The following is an 18440-nucleotide window of genomic DNA, read 5'->3' as shown; positions in this document are numbered from 1 at the left end:
TCGTGTGAGATGAAAATGGACAAACTAAAGGGTGTGCAATATAGAAGGGTAGACAGTAGACTTCCTGAACCTTGTTTGAGTCCAGTAGGTGCTATTGAAATTCAAAACAATGAAAAACAGAAAAAAATCTAGTAAAATCACCTGAGATTAAAATTGACTAAAATTGGATTAAAATATATTGCTAGTGCGTAGATGCTCTGAAAGTAGTTTGAGAGTTGTAGGTCACATGACCAAGGAGCTATTGAAATTAGAAACATTGAAAAACATTTAAAATGAAAGTAAAATTGTGTGAGATGCAAATGGACAAACAAAAGGGTGTGCAATATGTAGGCCCACTGAGTGTACATTATGAACCTTGTTAAAAGGTGTGGGGGTGCTAATGAATTAAAAAATTGCCCCCTACTGACCATCTTCTGTATGTACTGTACCAATTCTTCTTCATGGCTTGTCATTATAATGGCAATTGCCATAATATTCACAGAACTGCAAAGAAGTGATAAATGTACTATAGAACCTGTAAACGTCTACTAAATTTCAAGTTCAAAAGTGCTTTTCAAAAATACCTTTATTTTTTGAACACATGACAATTACAATTTATCATGTCAAACAAAAGTCATTAGTATCTAACAATTGTACATACAGTTAACAAGCTTATCGTAGGCTAATGTGTAAGTTGGACATACAAAAAAAAATGGCTATTATCCATGATCATTCAGGTTACAGTATAAGGGATGGAATTTAGCCTCCTTTGTTCAGCAGAATTTACTGTTTGCCATTGCCATTAATTGGCAGTTTCTTGTAGGCGTCAGAGTCTAGGAAGGCCTTGATTTTGGGACGGGCAGACATCTTCTCGACAAAACTCTTCAGGGAGGGGAAGGTATCCAGGCAACTGGAGCAGAGCACCAGGTGGTTGAGCAGGACTTCAAACAGACTATAGTCAGCAAAGGAAGGCTACGTAGAATAGGGATCATAGAAATAGAATCTCGCATTATGAACTTCAATGGGGATGCCTGCTCTATTCGTTCTAGTTTTGTGATAGGTAACCGACAGTACTGTGATTACAAGAGAACCAAACCATTTAGTTAATGCATTTTGGTAAATATTATTTTTTTTGGACCACAACTAATGATTGCGGTATGTACTATGTTAGAACTCCATTTATTCAAGAACCCTATTTTTGGGTGCATTGCAGGTTCGGTTACCTTGTCGTCAACAAGAAAACCAGTCTTGTTTTTGGCCATCACAGCTTCAAACTTGTCAAGGTGGTTAGGGAGGTCTTTGATGTATGCGTCTTTACCAGTATCCTATGAAAAGAGAAAGTGATTCATCATAATGCTTCATAAATGTTTACCCATTAAGCTGCATACATTTTTAAAAAAACGTTTTGTGTCTCTACACACTGAAACAAATGTTTACTGCACAGTACAGGTAAAACGTTTTATGAACTGTACCCTACCCTTAGTCCGAATTTCAGCTTTCATGAATACTTACGTATTCCTGGTAAATCATTTTTGCATATTTAAGACGAAGGTCCTCAACGCCATCACACATCATGTCAATGAGGGCAGCCTCCTTGCCATCTTTCCCATAGGCATCTGTGTGTGTGTCCGAGTTAAGCATGAAATGTTAATTATACTTTCACCTATATTTGATAGATTATAAAGGATAAATAGAGTGAGAAAAACATTGTAAATATATGACATAACGATTGAGATCAATTACCATGATTGCGGCCCAAGTGCCTCAGAATGGCATTTGACTGGTACAGGGCAAATCCTCCATCTTCTAACTTGGGCAACTGACCAAATACCTAAAACCCCAAAATGGAAGTGTTATTTATTATAGATTTTAACAACTAATGGGGACATGGGGGTTTACATTTGTTGTAGCTGAATCAAATCTACATTGATGATAACAGAAGATACAGGTAAATAATGGAACACAAAGCTCATGAGGTAAAATCTCTCTACTTAAATAAGAATAATGGAAAGCACAGGCAGAGATTGTAGAAACAAACAGTGTATACTAAACAAACCGATCATCCTTCAAAAGCACATCCCAGCTGTTATCATTAGACCATCATTGGCTAAACTGAACAGGTTGACAAATTAACAAGATGGTAACAAAGGAATGATCCATTCCCCACTCACACAAGTGGCTTTCAGATCTCCCTTCATCCAGTCCGCAAAGTCCACCACGATCTCCTTCCATTCCAGTCCCTGGTCGGCCATCATGATTCTCATAGCGCCACAGCGCCCTGTGGTAAACAAGGGTCTCTGTTAGCACAGGTCAACCAAAACAGATCTCAATCATAAGACACTTTGTCACAGATCTAACAAGTCATACATAGCACTAGTGTTGGGCAAATACATATGTTTTCAGACTAGATAATTATTTATACATACAACCTTTCTTGATTATTCAAGTCAAAACCTTTCATGGGTTCAAGTCAATGAACCCTTAGTCCCATGACACAATTGTTCACCAGTGCACTCCACATTAATCTGGGTCACATGCTCCTGACAGAAAGCCAGCCCTTCTCATTGCTCAAGCACCATGAATAATGTAAACAAATAGGAGTACTTTGGAAACAAAACTGTTGAAGTTTATGAACAGTGATCATGGGGGCCAGCTGAGCCAAACTATACTCCACGTATTTCCTGTGATAACAATCAAAAAAGTATGGGTGAGGCTAAACTGCCACTGTGGGTGAAATCCAGGTCATATCTTGTTTAAAACCAATAGAAACACAATATTGAGTATTGAGTCAAGCTGCTAGCAGTAGGCTATTGCAGCATTTCCCAAACTCTGTCCTCAGGACCCCTTAGAGTGAATGTTTTGGTTTTTGCCCTAATACTACACAGCTGATTCAAATGACCAAAGCTTCAAGATTAGTTGATGATTTGAATCAGCTGTATAGTGCTAGGGCAAAAACTAAAACACACAATTTGGGAAACCCTGGGCTATTGGGTAATGAATGACAGATAAGGTCTTTGGATATGACACTTAAATGCAAAGTTCATTAATATGCGCAGTAGCATTTGCAAGGCTTTTGTCTTCGACTTCAAACAATCTTACTCCATCACAATATAACATTTATGGCTGTCAAATTGAAGGAAAGATTTAGTCATAAATTATCAATATGAAAAGCTTATAACAGGGAATGCACTCTCCATTAGTAGGCTATTATTACTTGAAAACAATAGCCAGGCTCTATCATGTGATGTTGAATAGGATTAACTGACTCAACATACCTCGGACTCCAAAGTAGGTGATTGTGTAGGGACCCACTGGGGAGAGGAGATACAACACACGTCAACTAAAATGTATATTTTCAATCAATGTAGTTTAATTAGTCTGATTTATTCCATGGATTCAGACAAGTCTGTGTCCCGTTGATATTTCAACTAATTACATAGCTGATTTTAGTACATTTAGTATGGTATAGTATCAAGTGCTATTTGCATGTAAAAATGCCATGCAACATTACATATTGCTTGACATAGTTTTGTTGCCAAACAAATCTGTCAAATGTGACCAGTCTGTGGTTCTTTTTTTGCATATCAAGTATCCGGGTCCTTTCTGGTCTAGTAAAGTTCACCCACACCACTGTTATGCAAGGAACCTAAACATCTTTGGCCACTGTCTGACAACACATCTCAACCAACTAAAATATAGACATGCCCGAATACAAAGTTTTAATCTGCACGTGAAAACATTGCACCTTCAGCTAGCTAGAATATAATGAATTAAAAACGTCAACCATGCGTAACTGGGGTAGAAGGGCAATCGGTTGTGCCGTTACATAAGAACCCTCCGTTTAAACCAAGAAAATAGCCTAACTTCCGGCTAACTACAGTGCTTTTCGGTCGTATTTTGCGTTTACCGTCGACAATCAAGTTGCAAAAACGATTAATCCTCGATAGCTAGGCTATTTCAAATTAGTTTAATTAAATGACACAATGAGTGCACGACCGACTAAAGGACAGACGTCTGTCTGTGTGCTAGTATGAGGTGTAAATCCTAATTTAGATTAGCTATTGCAAATCGCTTTATAATGTTTAAAAGGCATTACTGTCTATAACTGGTTACTTACTTTTACGATGTAAGAGTCGTGATGGTCCTGACAGTAACTATGGAACTCTGTGTGGGTCAAAAAGCACGTGGTGAAAACGCAATATTCCCAATGCTACTCGTGTAGAGTAATACCCTGACTACACCGCTCGCGTCGCGTGCGCCACATTCCATCTGGTTATTTTTTTACAATGCCTTCCTCACCATCTTAAATAAGCTTGCCACATTGAAGAAATTTAGAACCAGGAACAGATATAGCCCTTGGTTCTCTCCAGACCTGACTGCCCTTAACAACACAAAAACATCCTGTGGCGTTCTGCATTAGCATCGAACAGCCCCCGCGATATGCAACTTTTCAGGGAAGTTAGAAACCAATATACACAGGCAGTTAGAAAAGCCAAGGCTAGCTTTTTCAAGCTGAAATTTTCTGGGACACTGTAAAGTCCATAGAGAATAAGAACACCTCTTCCCAGCTGCCCACTGCACTGAGGATAAGAAACTCTGTCACCTCCGATAAATCCACTATAATTGAGAATTTCAATAAGCATTTTTCTACGGCTGGTCATGCTTTCCACCTGGCTACCCCTACCTGGCTACCCCAGCTGGCTACCCCAGCACTGCACCCCCCACAGCTACTCACCCAAGCCTTCCCCATTTCTCCTTCTCCCAAATCCAGTCAGCTGATGTTCTGAAAGAGCTGCAAAATCTGGACCCCTACAAATCAGCCGGGCTAGACAATCTAGACCCTTTCTTTGTAAAATTATCTGCCGAAATTGTTGCAACCCCTATTACTAGCCTGTTCAACCTCTCTGTCGTGTCGTCTGAGATTCCAAAAGATTGGAAAGCAGCTGCGGTCATCCCACTCTTCAAAGGAGGGGACACTCTTGACCCAAACTGCTACAGACCTATATCTATTCTACCCTGCCTTTCTAAGGTCTTCGAAAGCCAAGTCAACAAACAGATTACCGACCATTTCAAATCCCACCGCACCTTCTCCGCTATGCAATCTGGTTTCAGAGCCGGTCATAGGTGCACCTCAGCCACGCTCAAGGTCCTAAACGATATTGTACCCGCCATCGATAAGAAACAATACTGTGCTGCCGTATTCATTGACCTGGCCAAGGCTTTCGACTCTGTCAATCACCAGATCCTCATTGGCAGACTCAATAGCCTTGGTTTCTCAAATGATTGCCTCGCCTGGTTCACCAACTACTTCTCTGATAGAGTTCAATGTGTCAAATCGGATGGCCTGTTGTCCGGGCCTCTGGCAGGCTCTATGGGGGTGACACAGGGTTCAATTATTGGGCCAACTCTTTTCTCTGTATACATCAATGATGTCGCTCTTGCTGCTGGTGAGTCTCTGATCCACCTCTACGCAGACGACACCATTCTGTATACTTCTGGCCCTTCTTTGGACACAGTGTTAATAACCCTCCAGACAAGCTTCAATGCCATACAACTCTCCTTCCGTGGCCTCCAACTGCTCTTAAATACAAGTAAAACTAAATGCATGCTCTTCAACCGATCACTGCCCGCACCTGCCCGCCCGTCCAGCCTCACTACTCTGGACGGTTCTGACTTAGAATATGTGGACAACTACAAATACCTAGGTGTCTGGTTAGACTGTAAGCTCTCCTTCCAGACTCACATCAAACATCTCCAATCCAAAGTTAAATCTAGAATTGGCTTCCTATTTCGCAACAAAGCATCCTTCACTCATGCTGCCAAACTTACCCTCGTAAAACTGACCATCTTTCCGATACTCGACTTCGGCGATGTCATTTACAAAATAGCCTCCAATACCCTACTCAATAAACTGGATGCAGTCTATCACAGTGCCATCTGTTTTGTCACCAAAGCCCCATATACTACCCACCACTGCGACCTGTACGCTCTCGTTGGCTGGCCCTCGCTTCATACTCGTCGCCAAACCCACTGGCTCCAGGTCATCTACAAGACCCTGCTAGGTAAAGTCCCCCCTTATGTCAGCTCACTGGTCACCATAGCAGCACTCACCTGTAGCACGCACTCCAGCAGGTATATCTCTCCTTCCGCTTTATTTTCACACAATTGTGTCTTGCAGAAGGGAACCATGAAGAGGAGCTTGGAGTGGGCAAGGGGGAGGCTGATAAAGCAGCAGGGAAGACCTGATTCATCAAGTATCACAGTTAATTCTGGTGATTCTCACATGGTTGGCATGCACAACACTGCAAGGTATGCAACATTAAGTCTAATCAAATATCCAATGTTATTAAAACATGTATTCCAATCTACGGTCGAGCAACGTTTAATGTTAGTTATGTGTTCATGTTACGAACTACAAACAATCTATAGTTCTTGGAGTCAATGAATCAATTGAAAGTGACGACAATTAGAAATGATTTTAAAACAACTGTGCCAGTAAAGATGACAAAAAAAGGGAATCTGTTCTTATGGTCCTGTTTGAATTTTTTCAGACACTTCAATCAGAATCTCTTAATGTTTGACGTCAGGCAATACCTCTTTAGTCACCGTAGGACATAGAGCCGCTGGTTGGCATTTTTGACAGCAGTGTCTGTCTGGGTGTACCAAGACAAATTCACTGGACCAATTCCAGTTTGCCTGTTGTCCCAACAAATTTGTCAAATGTGCATTTTACATACTTCACAGTGCGTTTTCTTTGATAGCTCTGCTTTCAACACCATCCTGACCCACAAACTGGTTAGCATACTCAGGCCTCTGTGTGAAAACCCTGTAATAACAAATTATATTTTTTACATTATCACAAGAATGTGTATCCCCAGAATGGACCCAACACCTAAACATGCTGACGTCACTACCATGGTACACCTGATCACCAGTGATCATGGGTAAATGGAGGAGCTCTGGGGTCTGACATAATGGTGATAGGACAACAGTCTCAGCGTAAGCAAAACAAAGTAGATGGTGAGACTTAATGACCATTCTCCCACCAGTGCTTCTCCACTACCCTCATCAACTTGCTGCACCACAACCTATGTACCAACTACAGTGTTTGTTTCTATTGCCACTACACATGTAAATGAAATGTTGTCCATATTTACTGTAAGGTTTATTTATGGTAACATTGCACATATTGTAAAATTATAGTCGTTTTTCATACATGACTTAACTACTTTGCATAATGCTCAGTTCACCGCCTAAGAAATCATACATTAATTAAAATATTAAAGCTGCATTATGTATTACTGTGTCCAATTGATTCTGATTGGTTGTAATGTTTTTGAAAACTTTCACTTCACAACTTCTTTTGCTGATGGTCGATCCTGTCGGAAACTTTCATAATATCAAACCTTTTGGGACACATAACCAATTAACATTGGCTGCAGTATTCTGAACTTTACTAGGTAGTCATGTAATAAACATTTTGGATAATTCCCCTTAAATTAATTCAATTTTTATTTGTCACATGCGCCAAATACAACAGTGGTAGACCTTACAGTGAAATGCTTACTTACAAGTCCTTAACCAACAATCCAGTTAAGAAAAATACCTTAAAGAAATAAAAGTATAATTAAATAACAAGTTATTAAAGAGCAGCAGTAAAATAACAATAGTGAGGCTATATACAGGGCGTACCTGAACAGAGTCAATGTGCGGGGGGCACCAGTTAGTCGAGGTAATATGTACATGTAGGTAGAGATATTAAAGTGACTATGCATAGAGAGTAGCAGCAGCGTGAAAGAGGAGGGTGGTTGCAATGCAAATAGTCTGGGTAGCCATTTGATGAAATGTTCAGTAGTCTTATGGCTTGGGGGTAGAAGCTGTTTAGAAGCCTCTTGGACGCAGACTTGGCGCTCCGGTACCACTTGCCGTGCGGTAGCAGAGAAAACAGTCTATGACTAGGGTGGCTGTCTTTGACAATGACACCAAATGTTGGTGACTGTAGAATTCCACTCTCCATTTTCTCCCTGAAGGCTGCGTAAGTTGGGTAGATTTTCTCCCGGGAAGAACCTGGCAGCCTCCTTCTCTTGTTTGTGTTAGAACTGTAGCTGTGGCTCCGCTGGGAATCCCAGCCTAGGAATGGCCGAAGCCCCCGAAGTGAAAATGAGAACCTTCTCCAGGGTTAAAGAGTATGCGTTCCCCTCTGAAAAAAGAAGGGGGGGTCATTAAAGTCCATAAGTAACACTTATTGGAGAACACGATACTCTAAGTGAAAGTAGTTTGGGATTTAATTGATCTATTACGTTCTTAGGAGGCCCATGAAAGAATAAGGTTATAACATGCTGTCCCACAGTTGTGAGAGTGATTCGGTGATATATTTTACTGATGTGGGCCGTGTTACTTCAATGATCATGGTTTTGCATCTAACCTTCCACCTCCAGAAGTCAGTCCCTCCAGAAACATACGACTCTGCTCTCTATTGGTCTTTGATTAGTACCAGGTGGGGAGCGCTCTGCTTTGAAGAGAGAAGATTTGTCTTTGGCCAAAAGAGGCTTCTCAAGGTAGAGGAAAACCTCTCTGAAGAGGCTTGAGGGTCTATTCATGTAAGGCAGGAGACCTAGACACTCCAAACACTCTTTTAATTTATAAAGCAAAAAAAGTCACATGATGAATTTGCCCTGAAGAATTTAACTCAGCTTATGAGATTCCTTAGATATATGGAAACTCACTGCTCTAGAGCATCCCGTAGCCTGCTTTCTAAGTAGAACTTCGTGGCTGACTCCACCAGGGCATCCCTCTCCTCCTATGTACGAATGTATCATATTGAACCCAACATGACCAGTTGTTTGGAGGCCTCCATGACCGCTTCCTGTGCCTCGTCAATGGTTTGTGCTAACTGGATCTTAGATAGTTCAATAACAGTGTTTTGGGACAAGTTAGCAAAACAATTACCTGATTATCACTACCCTTAAAAAAGATTGACTGCCAACAAAAGGAAACCAAATCCATGTGGAAAAGTATTCATGAACAACTACAATCTGACATGTCAGAATATAACTGTGCATGTAGTGTCTGGAAAAAAGAATAACAATGGCCAGGGATGAGGTAATGTATATCATCATAGTAATTTTAAAGTCCTGTCTTGATTTGTAGTTTATAGCATTACTCCCAAGCACAACTGACCTTAGACAATGTTTGACTGTCGATCAGGACACATGTAGAATATCTGCCATCTGAGACACACTGAAAGCACAGGACATCAGAAACCTCAGTTGCTCTTGAGTGATGGCATAACAAAGTACACTTCTAGCTCCTCTAAAATTCTGAGGAGCCCAGTAACCGGAACTGGCTGTTACAATAATACAACACTGTGTTTAGGCTTCTTAATGTATTGTGACACCGCCCACCCCCCCTCATTCCAAAAACACTTTTAAATGATAGTAACTGTCACACATTGTGGCCCGGTAATCTTTTTTTAACATTGGATTTTAAATCCAAGACATGAATAGAAATGTTAACCAAGAACAAATACAATGGGCAGCAGGAGAACGAAGAGTGAAAAAAAATCAGCGGCCTATCATACAATACTGTTTGATTGCTCAACAGTAAGCCCAACCACACCCACTACAATGCTGCTTACCTTGATGTCAGCCAGAGGTATGAATCTCCTGAATGAACTGAGATACTTGATCAATTAGATCATCTGCTGAAGCAACATTTATCAGCCTAGCCCACTCAAGGCTTCTCTGCATGGTTTCCATTCTGCAAGATGACAGTTTTGTGAAAATGATCTTTCACACAATTCAACACCTTAAGTGGTAGGTTCTTTTTCACAAGAATTGCTACACCTTTACTTCTAGATGTAAATTATGAGAAAAACACTTGACCAAACCCCCCCTTGTTGCAATTTCAGATGCTCCGTATTGTCCAAATGAGTTTCTTGCAACAGAGCAATATCAATATTTTATTTTTTCAAAAAAAGACAGTACCTTCTTCCTTTTAATGGGGTTATGGCTCTCTCTAATGATCCATTTACATACACACAGTCTGTTACCTGCCATTGCACTTTGACCAACCAATATCCAGACTGAATTCTACTGCAAAGATGGGGTGGTACATTTTCACATGTGTTGAACTCTCCTCAATCTCACCGAGCATAAACAAACAATATGAACCCTGAACCCGAACTATACTAAACCCGAAAATTAAACATGTAAAGATCCAAAAGGGGGTTTTCCCACTAGCTAACAGCTAACATCCAATGTAGACTCTTAAGTCCGCATAGCCACTCTATAGCCTCATCCTTTATATATATGGAAATTAAAATCAATAAAAGAAGATTGAGGCTCTTCCACCTAAAACCAGGCCTGGGCACCAATATAGATTCACACATATCTCAGTCTGAGCTATAGTGGCAGTTACTTTAGCAAGAAAAATAATAAAGATAGGAATATTACTGAACAGGAGCACTTGAGAACTCACATCACTGCTTCATGATCAGATTCAAATAAAAAAGTGATCCAATGCTGTGGTGCAGCTTAAAGTTATTTACCCGAGAGAGTCAATAAACGCAGCAGCCTCTTCAGGTGTGTAGAGTTTTTTTAGGCGATCCGTTGACCATAATCTTCAATATGGAGGGGTACAGCAGCGCGTAGTAGTCCATCTTTATTCTCTTGAATAAAGAGAATAAGGCGTTCGATGAGGTTCACCTCATCGAACGCCTTGCGTCTTCGTACAACTGCTGTGGAATAATCATTGAAGAATGAGACCCATGGACCTTGACGTTGACTACCGTAAAGAACCGATGCGTCTGGCCGCATCCATGACGCGCTGCTTATCAGTGAAGTTGTGGAACTTTATAACCACTGGTCGTGGGCGCTGGTTGGGACCGGGTATCAGTGCTTGAGAGCGATGGGTTCTATCCAGCTTCACATGACCAGCTTTAGTGTCCATTTGTAGGTAGCCAGGGATCCATTCCTCAAAAATGTTTACTGAACGTGTCCCTTCAGAATTTTCTGGGAGTCCCACAACACGGATATTGCATCTGCGTCCTCGATTATCCATGTCGTCAATGTGCTCCGCCATTTCATGCACCTGTTTCTCAAGTGCCTTTATCTTAGTGTCCATTGATGTAGTTGAAGTTTCCACAGTAGCAATTCTTCTTTCTGCTTTATCCACACGCTTGACAACCCTCTGTAGTTCTTCTGAATGGCCTGCTATTGCTTCTAAGACCATTACTATCTTAACATCGATCACTTTAGTAATGTTATCCGTCATCCTTTGAATCACCAGGTCCATTGTGCCTGGATCCGCAATGGTGTTAGCTTCGCTAACGTTAGCTAGCTCCTCCTGCACATCTACAGAGGTGGTGGTTTTGGTCGAGTTCTTAGTAGTTCTGCTGGGCATGCTGTCGGAAATTCTAGAGAAATACTCATTGTAGGATAGCTTATTTAGCAAATTCTACCACTTTTTCAAGCTAGAAAATTTATATAAAAAGAGAAATTAAAGAACGCCACAGTAGTTTGCTGAAACACAGTGTTCTCCCTACGGCGCCATTTTGTCCCTCCCGAATCAACCTTGTTAACGTGGACTGAAGGGCATCAAGTCCAGGATTATTGAAGAGCAGAAGCCAAGTGCAGTCATTTAGGGATTGTTTGCAGTGGATAAGCAAGTTCTTTCTCAGAATATGGTGTTGTTGCTTTAAACTGACTGTACACCGATTAATGAAATCTGTTTGAAAGGAGGAGCTAGGGAAATTGGTTAGTAAAATGTGTATATTAAAGAACGCAATAAGTTATCGTGTGTAGGTGTATATTTAGCAGCTGTAGGCGTTAATTTGACTCTGCATGACCGCTTGCAGCCGTTTATTTAGCACATTGGACCACCTGCAAGAACATTTGCACGTGCTTATTTGACGTATGTAGGTGTTAACTTAGTGCGTGAAGACGTTAACTTAACACGTGAACACGTTAACTTTGCACCTGCACCTGCTTACTTTACATGCGTAGTGTTAAAAAGATTGCGTTTTGACCTCCTGGTTTATGACCCAAACGGCGTTCCATAGCTTTCTGAAAAGTCATACTGATTTACCATCACTGAAGTTACGCTGTTGCCTTGAATGAGTTGCAAAGCTTCTTTGTTTCCAACAATAGGCTTCTAATCTTGTTATATCAATCATGCAAAGTCTCAGGTGTGACTTTCAAGTCTATAGTCACGTTCTTATCGTCTGCAAGTCAATTGCTTATTTACAATGGTGGAAAAAGTACCCAATTGTTACTCTAGAAAATCACTAAATTAAAAACTTAATTCACCCACTAAAATACTACTTGAGTAAAAGTCTAAAAGTATTTTGTTTTAAATGTACCTAAATATCAAAAGTAAATGTAAATGTTAAAATATACTTAAGTATCAAAAGTAAAATTATAAATAATTTCAAATTCCTTATATTAAGATTTGTTTTTTAAATATACGGATAGCCAGGGGCACATGTCAACACTCAGACATCATTTACAACTGTAACTCAAAGCATTTGTGTTTAGTGAGTCCGCCAGATCAGAGGCAGTAGGGATGACCAGGGTTGAGGATTATTTCTGTCTGTAATAAACCCCTTTTGTGGGGAAAAACTCATTCTGATTGGCTGGGCCTAGCTTCCAAGTGGGTGGGCCTGTGCCCTCCAAGGCCCTGTGCACTTGCCCAGTCATGTGAAATCCATAGGTTAGGGCCTAATGAATTTATTTCAATTGACTGATTTCCTTTTATGAACTGTAACTCAGTAAAATCTTTCAAATTATTGCATGTTGCATTAATATTTTTGTTCAGTGCACTTAACTGTAATATTAACCTAGGTCTATTCTTTGGAAAAATATAGGCTCAATGACTTGAGGCAAGATGTGTGATTTTTATGTTTGTCTCTGGAAGGTTCTTTGTGTAAATATGGGGTAACTCAAATGTGAGTACTATACATCTACAGACAACTATTATGGTAATTTCTATGACTTGGCAAAATCTCATGATCTGCATAAAGACATCTGTGGCCAGCCAGTGCATACCAGAAAATCTGTTTATCATTCTGAGTCACCCTGTCTACACTCAGAAAAAAGGGTTCCAAAAGGGTTCTTCTACTGTCGCCGTAGGAGAATCCTTTTTGTTTCTAGGTCAAACCCGATTTTGGTTTCAGGTAGAACCATTTCGGGTTCCATGTAGAACCCTCTGTGGAAAGCATATCTCCTCATGTGAGCATTTAAAAACGCCTTCTTTAAGGTGTGGTCCATGAACATGCTACAGTTTAACTGTCCATGAATTCCATGCATACCTGGAATTAGGCCAAACCACAGAATATTGGGAAATTGAGAGCAAACAAATGTAGAGAGGCAAAAAGTTGACATTTCCTAAGCCCAATGAGTCTCTTTCAATTATACTGAACAAAAACATAAACGCAACATCAAACAATTTCTATTATTTTACTGAGTTACATATAAGGAAATCAGTCAATTGAAATAAATTCATTAGGCCCTAATCTATGGATTTGACATGACTAAGCAGGGGCTCAGCAATGCGTGGGCCTAGGAAGGCAAAAGCCCACCCACTTGGGAGCCAGGCCCAGTCAATCAGAATGACTTTTTCCCCACAAAAGGGCTTTATTACAGACAGAAATACTTCTCAGTTTCATCAGCTGTCCGGGTGGCTGGTCTCAGACGATCCTGCAGGTGAAAAAGCTGGATGTGGAGGTCCTGGGCTGGCGTGGATACACATCGTATGCGGTTGTGAGGCCAGTTGGATGTACTGCCAAATCCTCTAAAATGACATTAGAGGTGGTTTATGGTAGAGAAATTAACATTACATTCTCTGTTAATAGCTCTGTTGGACATTCCTGCAGTCAGCATGCCAATGCCACACTCCCTCAAAACGTAAGAAATCTGTGGCATTGTGTTGTGTGACAAAACTGCACATTTTATAGTGGCCTCTTATTGTCCCCAGCACAAGGTGCACCTGTGTAATGATCATGCTGTTTAATCAGCTTCTTGATATGCCACACCTGTCAGGTGGATGGATTATCTTGGCAAAGGTATTATGCTCAGTAACAGGGATGTAAACAAATGTGTGCACAACATTTGAGAGATATATGCTTTTTGTGTGTATGGAACATTTCTGGGATCTTTTATTTCAGCTCATGAAATATGGGACAACACTTTGCATGTTGCGTTTGTATTTTTGTTCAGTATAAATGCTCGCTATATATGACTGCAAATACCAAACCTGATCCTCCTTCCCTATACATTGTCCCCTCACACTCTTTCTTAACTTGACACCTGACAACAACCATGACTTGCACATTTGGCTCTTCACTGTATGTAAGTTGAGCTGCTGTTTGTAATAGAATACTTGAGACAATGTTTTAGTCAATTGTTTCTACAAGTGTCAATAAGATCCACTATCACTTATTCTAAAAGGAAAATATTAGATGTAAAATATTTAAGCAATGAAGCCCAGGAGGGCATGGTATATTGGATATATTGTCAGAAGGTGGCTGGGAGAAGGTGGCTGGAAAACTACCTAGCCATTACAATATATCTGATAGACCACAGCCTCAGGGGTATTATATCTGCCAATATTTTCGACACACAAAACAATAGCGAAAATTCGATGTATATGCAAATGTACTTTATTAAACAATAACATCATTTTTAACACTCCTCGCTGCAAGCGGGTAGCACTGATACCAGGCACAAACAGACAGAGACCTACTCCACCAAGACACACAGTACTCAATATACAGCCAAATTACAACTCAACGTGATCCATTCTGGTTGAATGTATACATATTGTGGCATTTTAGATATGATTTAATACTGAGGTACGATAAGAGGACTAGGGCCATAAGGACTTTAGGCTCTATTTCCAGGAATGATGGGTCTGTTCTTGAAGTCGTCGCTATGAAGGTAAGCATGCAGGTTGGGTCGGGCACACAGCCTCTTCAGGTAGCTCTGGAGGGAGGGGAAGGCATCCAGGCAGGGGGGGCTGAGGACTTGGTGGTGGATCAGCAGGAGCACCAGGGCGTAGTCGGCTAAGGAGATCTGCCAGAGAGAGGAAGAGAGCATGAGAAGTCCAGGTCCAAAACAACCCCTAACCCCTTACCTCTACCCCCATGTACAGTATATGCCAGTTGACGTCTTTGATGATAATGAGAAAACATAAATAAATGTACCTTGTCGCCAACCAGAAAGCTTCCTTTATTGCTGGACAGGGTTTTCTCGAAGGGCTTGAGATCTGTTGGCAGTGCCTTAAGGTACCTTTCTTTACCGGAGTCCTGGGGAACCAAATATCATTATTAATCATTTTGGGACTCAATCTAATCAAACTTGCATTGCAGTTACAGTAGGTAAGTGGCAATTCTTCCTACAGTCAATACTATACTACTACTATACTATGATATACATATAGTATATTCATTTGATCACTGTTGTCGCAGAGAATTTTCCTGCTCTGCAGGAAATTATAAGTGCCCTAGTAGTAACATAAACAGTTATCTGTCTCTCACTAGATCTCTCACGTAAACAAATGCCTACTGTAGCCTAACAAAACACATTTCTGTAAAAACGTTTTTGAGAATAATCAAATCCTCCTACTGCAGGATTATTTTACTACTGTGACAAAACTGGTCAAACTAAGATCCAGCAACAGATCTGTATTATGAGGGAGACGATGGGTTTAGATCAAATTGGTTACATTTACCCTACATTTGAACACTTACATCTTTCTCGAACATCAGTTTTATGTATTTGTTTAGGAGATCTTGAATGGCTTCATCCATCATGTCAATGAGAGCAGCCTCCCTCTGGTCTTTGCCATAAAGTCCTGGAGCAGAGAATTGATCAAGACATATTGGGTGAGTCAATATGAATTTCATTATGTTGCAAGCAGGATTTTCTGTTTGTTCTCCATTTACCAAGTTTCCGTGCGAGATGTCTCCTTATTGCATTGGTCTGGTACAAAGTGAGGTCACCGTCTTGAAATATAGGGAGCTGACCAAACAACTGTGAACAAAAAGCAAAGGAAAAATGATCAACAATTCACTTCTAATCCTCTGTCAAAAAACATAATTGTGATTTGTCATGTCCTGAATCACTTAGCATCTAAACGTCATGATTCAAATTCATGATTCTGAGATGATGTTTTGGTAACACCTCCTATGAATACCCTCTTCATAATGCATTATAAGTGCATGAACAACACCTTGTGAGCTATGCATAAGGCACAGAGTGTGCTTTTTATAAAGACAGTATTTGTGGTAGGTATGTTTTCTATTGATATGTTTATCAAGTTCCGTTTGGCTGATCTTGCATCCAACCTCCCCCTATAGAACTTGTTAGGGGCTCTCTCCGTCTCTGTAAGGCCCACATGGGTAATGTTGCTTAGAAGCTCGGGTTACCAGTGTCATGTTTGCTCAGTTGCTATCTAAACCGCCTTTTTAGAAGAACATTGTCGACGGTGTTTCAGTAAACATTCAGCCAAGAATACTCATTTATTCACTTTTTTAAAGTACTTTTTTTTTTTTCCGAAGGTTACTCCCTCCCCACCAACCCCTGAATTAACTAAGACATTTTTGTCTGCATGTAAAAGTGATGTGAAATGCAATAACATAACTTGACTATGGTACACTGGTTACCGGGTTACTCACACAGCTGGCTTTGAGAGTGCCCTCCTTCCACATCTCCATGGTGATGACCTTCTCATCAAACTCTGCCCCTTGGTCTTTGAGCATCACCCGGATGACCTCAGCACGACCTGTTATAGCACAGACCATAGAGATCCTATTCAAATATATTGTATTCTAATTCTAAATTCTACAGCACAGGAAAAAGGATTGGCCTTTTCACACTGCATCGTTCTTAGCCCTGAGCTAAGGTGCAGTGTGAGCGCGCCTAATCTCTACCAAATGAAACCCTAGTAGTGCCTGACAAAATGTCTGGTTCTTACAACAAGGTTATAAAGAAAGTTAAGGGCAAAATGCAATTTACTGTTTAATAAGCAAACTCTATATCAATAATAGTTTCTGTGTTTAAAAGAAAAGGTTAAAAGGTCCAATGTAGCCATTTTTATCTCAATAGCAAATCATTTCTGGGTAACAATTAAGTACCTTACCGTGATTGTTTTAAATTAAAATGATAAAATTATCTATATAAAAAAACACAGGTAAATCACGTTTTTAACTCCATAAAAAGTCTACTTCAATAGCCAAGTTTGGCATGAAAATTCCATAAGGTGTTGGCAAGAGAGCAGAAACAGACTGACAACCAGGGTAAATGTTGGCTACAGTATTTTGCACTTCAATAGCTGTCCATTCTAAAAACTGAAAAGTTCAACATTGATGGAACATTGATCAGGTCAACATACAATACCTCGGACTGGAAAATATGTGAGTGTGAGAGACACTAAAGAGAAAACAAAAAACAATAATTATTAGTACGAAAGACAGAAAATTAAAGGCTCTGCACACTACAGTTAGTTCTCTGAAGTGTGCAGTACAAAGTCAATGTTCTTTATTGTCAGTTTCCTACTTCAGAATATCCAGCAGCACTTGCAGAAATAAATTGAATGTACATGTTTTCTACCCTTTTTATACAAATCAACCATAGTCCATAACTAAACAGGCAAGAAGAGCAGATTAAAGGTTTTGCTGTGCATTCACTTACTCTCTGCTATCAGCTGTGGTTTGTAGAGCAAAGTAGTGTGTTAACGCAAAATGCAATACCTACTCTCCTCTGTGTATTGGCCTTATATACACCTTTGTTGGTTTTGCAATATGACTTGCACGTTCAAGTTTTAAAAATGGGAGGAGAGTGGGTTATGTATTAGAATTAAAGGTGTTCCCCCAGCCAATGAACCAGTTAGACCTGCCAGAAAGCAGAAAGTCAACTGTTTTGGCTGAGTCATGATGATATATACTGAACAGTGTTTGTTCCATGTTCCATGAGCTGAAATAAAAGATCCCAGAAATGTTCCATGTGGACAAAAAGTTTATTTTGCTAAAATGTTTTGCACAAGTTTGTTTACATCCCTGTTAGTGAGCATTTATCCTTGGTCAAGATAATCCATCCACCTGACAGGTGTGGCATATCAAGAAACTGATTAAACAGTATGAGCATTACACAGATGCACCTTGTGCTGGGGACAATAAAAGGCCACTCTAAAATGTGCAGTTTTGTCACACAACACAATGCCACAGAAGTCTCAAGTGTTGAGGGAGTGTGGCAATTGGCATGCTGACTCCAGGAATATCCACCAGAGCTGTTGCCAGAGAATGTAATGTTCATTTCTCTACCATAAACATATTTTTTCAGAATTTGACAGTACATCCAACTGGACTCACAACCGCAAACAATGTGTAAACACGCCAGCCCAGGAACTCCCCATCTGGCTTCTTCACCTGTGGGATCATCTGAGGCCAGCCAACCTGACAACTG

General features: G+C 40.3%; 2 protein-coding genes across 3 annotated transcripts; both read right to left on the bottom strand.

Annotated features, from left to right (window-relative positions):
• Positions 1-547: 547 nt before the first annotated feature.
• On the bottom strand, positions 548-4213 carry LOC106611535 (glutathione S-transferase P). Of its 2 annotated transcripts, none has more exons than XM_014211827.3 (7): positions 4097-4213; positions 3255-3290; positions 2151-2257; positions 1723-1810; positions 1492-1595; positions 1203-1304; positions 548-951 (listed from the first exon to the last, which is right to left on the bottom strand). In XM_014211827.3, coding segments are annotated over exons 1-7 (627 nt in total). In that variant the 5' UTR covers positions 4098-4213; the 3' UTR covers positions 548-762. The 2 variants fall into 2 exon arrangements, with proteins under 2 accessions (XP_014067302.1, XP_014067303.1); XM_014211828.3 differs by lacking the exon at positions 4097-4213 and adding an exon at positions 3887-4032.
• Positions 4214-14622: 10409 nt separating this feature from the next.
• LOC106611534 (glutathione S-transferase P) lies at positions 14623-17793 on the bottom strand. The gene is made up of 7 exons (XM_014211826.3): positions 17670-17793; positions 17376-17408; positions 16655-16761; positions 15923-16010; positions 15728-15831; positions 15182-15283; positions 14623-15050 (listed from the first exon to the last, which is right to left on the bottom strand). Coding segments are annotated over exons 1-7 (624 nt in total). The 5' UTR covers positions 17671-17793; the 3' UTR covers positions 14623-14861.
• Between the last annotated feature and the right edge of the window lie 647 nt (positions 17794-18440).

Source organism: Salmo salar, chromosome 09 (assembly GCF_965601325.2).
Source record: "Salmo salar chromosome 09, fSalSal1, whole genome shotgun sequence".
NCBI classification, from domain to species: domain Eukaryota; kingdom Metazoa; phylum Chordata; class Actinopteri; order Salmoniformes; family Salmonidae; genus Salmo; species Salmo salar.
Note: the sequence above shows the minus strand (reverse complement) of the source record. Positions and strands in the feature narration are given on the sequence as shown.

Coding starts and splice junctions, on each gene's coding strand:
- LOC106611535 (XM_014211827.3), bottom strand. Junction 1,811..2,150: donor GAGATCTGAAAGCCACTTGT/GTGAGTGGGGAA, acceptor TTGGGGTTTTAG/GTATTTGGTCAGTTGCCCAA. Junction 1,596..1,722: donor GCACTTGGGCCGCAATCATG/GTAATTGATCTC, acceptor ACACACACACAG/ATGCCTATGGGAAAGATGGC.
- LOC106611534 (XM_014211826.3), bottom strand. Junction 15,832..15,922: donor ACATCTCGCACGGAAACTTG/GTAAATGGAGAA, acceptor TCTCTGCTCCAG/GACTTTATGGCAAAGACCAG. Junction 15,284..15,727: donor AACTGATGTTCGAGAAAGAT/GTAAGTGTTCAA, acceptor TTGGTTCCCCAG/GACTCCGGTAAAGAAAGGTA.